Raw genomic sequence first — 7,096 nt, forward strand, 5'->3', positions numbered from 1 at the left:
CGTGAAAGTCACACAATCACTCTATGTTCTCTCTGAGCAGTCCTACTGCCTTTTGGTCATTACTCACTAACTATGGTAAAAATGAACATGAAAATGATACTTTTGATCTAATATATTTCTATGTTCATTATGTTATTAAATCTCCACAAGAAGAATACAAAGCTCACCGTAAATTCATAAAACAAGACTGTTCCAAATCAGACATTGTGATGATGAAGGGGTAAAGTGATGTTTCTCAGAAGAAAGTAGAGCTATGCAGGAAGCAGCTCTTGGTTTCTATTGTTGGACATCTCTTCAAACAGCTTCCTGAAGGCTGCTTGGACTTTAAGTCTGGGCCGATTTAATAGTGATGGCTTCTCCATATTATGAATGTTTATGGGTACACTTTGGGTTTCATTACTTAACACTAAATATTAAAAGCTTAAGCCAGCATGAAAACCCCCAGAACTGCAATTTATTTCTTCAAATAAAACAAATAACTTTTCTCAGTTCATGACTATGTTAATAACTCAGTTTGTAACCATGGTAGCTATGGTCTTTTCTGGTTAAGTCTCAGCTAGGGCAAGCTACAGAGAATGATCCACATGATGAAATAGGAAATGCATCATTTTCTGTAAGTCATAAATCTTTGGAAATCAAAGCATATGAAATATACAGATTGTAGAAAGTATCTCTGGGCTAAGGAAAACATTTAGATTACTACTTTTTACTTTATATTATCATCTTTTCATATTACATATAATATATGTGCTACATTGATAAATTGTAGATATAAAAATTAATGAAAATTATTCTGCATATATGGTTTGTCCATTTGCAGTTTTAAATTGGGAATTGGACTACCATTCATTCAGTTGTTTTTTTTTTTGGTTTTTTTTGAGACAGGGTTTCTTTGTGTAGCTTTGCGCCTTTTCCTGGATCTTGCTCCGTAGACCAGGCTGGCCTCAAACTCACAAAGATTCACCTGCCTCTGCCTCCCGAGTGCTGGGATTAAAGGCATGCGCCACCACCACCCGGCTCCATTCATTCAGTTTTAAGACCAAGGCTTGAATTGCATGTCATCCTGGAGCTTTCATTTATTTATTTATTTATTTATTTATTTATTTATTTATTTATTTGTTTGTTTGTTTGTTTGTTTATTGTTTATAATTTAAGATTTATTTATTTTATTTTGTATATATATGAATGTTTTGCCAGCATATATGTCTGTGTGCCACTTGCATGTCTGGGTCAGAGACGACAATGGCTCCCCCAGAACTAGAGTGACAGATGGTCATGAGCCACCATGTCCTTGCTGAGAATCTAGTCCAGGTCATTTGCAAGAGTAAAACATGCTCTGAAGCACTGAGCCATCTCTCCAACTTGTATTCCAGAGCTTTTATAAATACAGAACATCACAGTGCAGCTACTGTAAAAGTATGTTGGTGGGAGAATCAGATGTTTGTCTCTGGCAACTGGGATGAGTCTATACTTTTACTAGATCAAGCTTTTCAAGAGTAAAAAGCATGTAAATATAAAATGTGTGATTTATGGTGTCATATTCATGGGAATGTTATAGGGTTGTCTTACTCACTAACTTCTGCATTATTTCTATACATACAGCCATGCATTAATTTGTATATGTGGAATATAGCAGTGAGCTTGACAATACAATTGGGCACTCTTTTTCTCACAAGAATCTGAGTCAGTGTAGCAGTTTTTCTACTTCTTTATCAAGAAGCTAATTTTAAAGTACTGAATTATAGTAATTTGACAAAATAATGACACTGGTAACCAGCCCAAATAACTAACATAGGCACCAAAGGTGAGACTGTGGAGTGGAACTGTAAACACTGGTGCTGATGACCTCTGATAACACTGGGGCCTTGGTTTCCACTGCATGGGAGCCAATCTCTTTTAAAACAGAAATTCAAAAACAGGTCATCTTCTGCAAGTTCAAGTTTTCCCCAGTGTGTTGATAGTGTTTGTCTTAGTGTCGCATGTTCTCTCTTCTTGGAGGCTCCTAGCTCCACATCTTCAGATGTGAGTGTGTAGCTGCAGTAATGACAGACACCAGAGCAAAAGAAACCACGGCCAGGATGGGGGTGGGACACGAAGAATTAGAGAGGAGAAGGGCAGGGTACAAGTAATCTCATCAGGGAAACGGGTGAAGGTTGGGTCCTTAGCAGGGAGGAGGGAAGTAAATATAGAAGAAGGTGGGAGGAAGGTACAGCTGAGTAGCAGGACACAAGTGATCTGATGGGGAAAATGAGAAAATGGGGGGTTCTTAGTTAAAGGGGGACATCAATATAGAAGAAGGAGGTAGGTAAAATAACAGTATGGATGGCTCAAAAAGTTATAAGGCAAAAAGAGAAAATAATCATAAGGAATCGTAATATTAATGATTTACTCCCTCAAAAAGCAAAGGAAAAATAGGGTTAGTCTTAGTAGCTAGTATTAGTTCTTTACCCTTAAGTGGAGTATTCCAAAAGGTGATGGGATGGGAGCTAAACTGAGAGACAGTTCGGATCATTTATAATCATAATTAATGGTTACACAATTAATAGGGTGTGGAAAGTGCAATAATGGTCTCCAACTGTATCTATGTCTTTAATTCTGGATTATGGTGATGTAAGACTTCATAGAATAAAGGACATAAAAAAGGGAAAACATTAACTAAGACAAACATTTTGCTGGTTAAAATAGTGGGATTATTATGAATTTTCACTGTGATTTCATTAGAATTATGAGTCAAAACACAAATAGTTGCAAAATAGAGCATATTAAAGTTATGCAACGTGAGACTGACTTACCTCACTCTTCTGGATTTCTTTTGTGAATATTTTCCAGGTCAAAATAAGTTTTATTTGATTGTGAAAATGTGATTAATATTTTGTGTTCATCACTACTATTTTAGATGTTAAGTATAAAATGAGGCAATGTAAATCAATAAAATTGGATTTCTAAGGTATGACACCTAGGTGCGATACAGGCACACAAAATGTGCCTTCTGTGTAGAATGCAACTGTGATTGCTTTTATTATCTCTAGAATGATATATAGAGAGGTAGATACATGGAGAAGTATATAAGAATATAGACTGTGATATCCACTCTGAAACATCAAATGTTAAAGAGACAGGTTAATCAAGAATAAGTTAATCAAGAATGATAATATAAAGGTACCGACAATTGAATCACAAGTTTCATGTACTCTCTATTATTTTTCTAGGCATATAAAATATGTTTCTACTATGATATTAAAATGAATACAGTTTCCACTTATGTCCTTATTAAAGATTATCCTTAATTTCCAATCTGTACTTGGAGTCCTAGCCAATATGTGTCTCCTTTTTTTCTACACTTTCATAATCCTAGTTCACAGTCATAAGCCCACAGACCTGATCTCCTGTCAACTGACCTTCATCCACATAGTGACGGTCCTCACCGGAGGGGATATTTGGCTTACAGACGTATTTGAGTCACTGAACTTTGAAAATGACTTCAAATGTAAGATAACTTTTTACATAAACAGAGTGATGAGAGGCCTCTCCATCTGCATCACCTGCCTCCTGAGTGTGTTCCAGGCTGTCACTATCAGTCCTAGTACCTCATTGTTGGCAAAATTTAAACATAAACTAAAAAAATATATGATTTATGCTTTCTTATTTATTTGGTCTTTCAACTTGTCATTCAGTAGCAACCAGATCTTCTGTGTTGGTGCTTTTACCAACATGAGTGAGAGCAACCAGATGCAGGTCACCAAATATTGCTCACTATTCCCCGTGAACTACATCATCAGGGCACTGATTTTAACAGTGACAGTCTCCAGAGATGTCTTTCTTGTAGGAGTCATGTTGACCATAAGTGCATACATGGTGATTATCTTGTTCAGACATCAGAGGCAATGTAAACATCTTCACAGCATCAGCCACCCAAGAACATCCCCTGAGAAGAGGGCCACCCAGACTATCTTGCTACTGGTGGTTGTCTTTGTGGTCATGTACTGGGTGGACTTCATCATCTCATCCACCTCAGTCCTGTTATGGAGGTATGATCCGGTCATCCTGACTCTTCAGAAATTTGTGATGAATGCCTATCCCACAATTACTCCTTTGGTACAAATCAGTTCTGATAACAGAATAATCAATATGATGAAAAACTTACAGTCAATATGGCACCAAATTTCTTAAACAGGGCAATTTTTCTCTTTCTTTCAAAAAATGTATGTAGTTAAGTGCATGAGTGTTTTGCCATCGTGTATGTATGTGTGGACTCCTGGTTCCCACGGAGGTCAGAAGTGGAACAGGAGTTACAGATGGTTGTATGGAGTCTTGCTGTTGCATTTGCAATTATATTCTTTCTAAAACTGTTTAATAGTTCAAGTAGCAAAGTAAGATTATTCATTTGATTCAAACAAAGTTTATGGTATAACTTCTATACATTGTTTTATGTTTCTGCTGCCAAATAGTGTACAGGCCTTTAAGTTCATTCTACAGCATAAGTTGATATTTTGACAGGAATTCCCTTACTATCTCCTTTTTATATTATGTCATAAATGTTTCCTAGATGCTGAGGTTACTCAAGGTTGCTCCTTTTTGTTAGTGACTTTTTAAGCTTTTTTAATGTTTAATTTAGTGTAAATAAAAAATAGTTTAAATATCCTATTGTAGCTTTAATTGTTTCCTAATTATAATTTCTATGTATCCATAAAAATAATGTGAATTTAAATTTTCTATTTTTATCACAGTCACTTATTGAGTGAGTCTTATATGAAAATTTCATGCACCTATTTATTTGTACTTCATTTTATCTACACTTATTGAAATATTATTGCTTAATAAAATGGTTTATATGCACATACATGATGTACAGTGTAGTTTTTGTGATGTGTGTATACACATGTGTGTGTGCACAGATGAAGGATGTGTGTGTATACATGTGTGTGTGCACAGATGAAGGATATGTGTGCATGTGTGTGTGCATTGATGAAGGATGTATGTGCATGTGTGTGTGCAAAAATGAAGGATGTATGTGCATACATGAAGGATGTGTGTGCATGTGAGTGTGCACAGATGAAGGATATGTGTGCATGTCAGTGTGCACAGACAAAGGATGTGTGTGCATGTGTGTGTGCACAGATGAAGGATGTGTGTGCATGTGAGTATGCACAGATGAAGGATGTGTGTGCATGTGCATGTGGAGGCCAGGAGACACTTAGCTCTTGTTCTTCAGAAGCCATTCACCTTTTATTTTGAGAGAGCATCTCTCACTTTGACCTGGGTCTTGCCAAACAGACCAATGTGGTAGCCACAGGGATTCTCATCTTTCTGCCTCTCCAGCTCTGGGATTACAAATATGCATCATTATAACTATACTTCTTCAAATTTTTTATTTTAAAATACATGTTTTTCATACAATATGTCCTGATAAGAGTTTCCTATCCCCCATTCATCCAAATTCCTCCCTTGTCCCTTCCCATCTCGATCAACACCCTTTTTCTTTCTCTTTAGAAAACAAATATGTATATAAGTTTTAATAACATAATAAATTTAGCTATAGAAAGAAAAAACAAAAACAAACTAATTGGAAAAGGTCAAAACCAAGAGAAGAAAAAGAGCTGAAGAAAAGCACAAGAACACATAAAGATGTAGAGACACACAAGCCACACAGGAATCTCACAGAAACACAAAAGTGGAGGCCAGAATATATAATACTATATAAGCAAAGGACCTGTAAGGTAAAATTAAGACAAAACAAAATTCAACATTATCCGACAAAGAAACTTCAAAGATTCCATTGAGTTTGTTTCCCGTTTGCCATCTACCACTGAGCACAGGATCTACCCTTAAGAATGGGAGTCCCTGGAAGAAAACAATTTTTCACTTGCAAGTGACTATCAGATGAAGATAGCTGTAGCGAGGGGAAAACACAACCCGGCCCAGTGCTGTTAAGACTGAATCGGAGAAGGAGACCCACAAGCCAGGTGGTGAGGCACTATTAAGGTGATCAAATATATGGTGGGCTATGGGAGTGAGAGAGACAGAACGGTTCTTATCCTGTGCTGAGAGCAGATCTGAAGTGGTGAGGTGGTGAGGAGCAGGGAGAGGTGGGTAGCTTGCCTGCCACCTGGGGTCATGGTGATGTCTGGGCCTGGGCTGATTCCAAGACCCATGCCTGTGTCCATGGTCCTGCTGCAGCCAGGCTCTGTGTTAATGTCCATGGCTCCTGTTACCAGGAAGGCAGAGAGGACAGGGCTGCACAGAGTTGGCCCCACCCCTCACTGGCTGCAACACTAGGGAGAAAGGTCCCTGCCCCTCACTTGCTGCAGCACTCAGGAAAGCTGGTCCTACACCTCTCCTGGGCAGTAGAGCAGAGCTGATCCTGTTTGCTGGGGGCACTGGTGAGCCGGCCCAGAGAGCATGAGAATGGGAGAGCTGGTCCTGCTCCCCTTGTCTGCCATGTGATGGTGTGGGTAAGGGAAAGATGCCCTCCCCCGACTCTCCCCAACCACCTATGACAGGTGGAAGAGATGAACCAACCACTTACCCATTGGAGCCGTGGCCCTGTTTTTCGCCTGAGAAAGATAGTAGAGCTGGTTCTGGTGGTGTAGGTGTGGGTGAGCCAGCCCGGAGGGCATGAAAGCAGGAAATCTGGCCCCATCCCTTGCTCCTTGTTGCATGGGGTAAACTAGCCAGGGCAGTGCTGGAGAGCTCACAGTGGTGGTGATGATAAAGGAACACTGGCAGGCCTATGAACCTAGCATCTGCTCCATCATGATCTGCTGGAGCACAGGAAGAGGCCAGTTCTGCAGATCTAAAGCTTGCAGGATCTCCATGACACAGAACAACAGGATATCCAACAGATGTTCCAGTGAGGGCCCAGTATGGACAGTGTAGCAGAAAGTAGAGGCCTTGAACCAGACCAATGACTCTGCAGTGAACACTTGCAAGAAAAAATATATGGACAAAAGAATATATTGTGTGGTGAGATTTTTTTCTCTTACATTTTATTTTATTCTATGGGGTCAGGGAATGTTGCAAGGGCAGAGGGTGAAAAAGAAGAGACAGGGAGAGGAATGGGATATGGATGCATGATAAGAGAGCCACAAAGAACAAA

The 7,096-nt window shown here is 39.0% G+C and overlaps 1 protein-coding gene across 1 annotated transcript; it reads left to right on the forward strand.

The window, feature by feature from the left end:
• Positions 1–1,055: 1,055 nt before the first annotated feature.
• LOC131906298 (vomeronasal type-1 receptor 90-like) lies at positions 1,056–4,170 on the forward strand. The gene is made up of 2 exons (XM_059257047.1): positions 1,056–1,074; positions 3,260–4,170. The coding sequence occupies exons 1-2, from the start codon at positions 1,056–1,058 to the stop codon at positions 4,168–4,170; spliced, it is 930 nt and encodes a 309-aa protein (XP_059113030.1).
• The last annotated feature ends 2,926 nt before the right edge of the window (positions 4,171–7,096 follow it).

Source organism: Peromyscus eremicus, chromosome 3, assembly GCF_949786415.1.
Source record: "Peromyscus eremicus chromosome 3, PerEre_H2_v1, whole genome shotgun sequence".
Lineage (NCBI taxonomy): Eukaryota > Metazoa > Chordata > Mammalia > Rodentia > Cricetidae > Peromyscus > Peromyscus eremicus.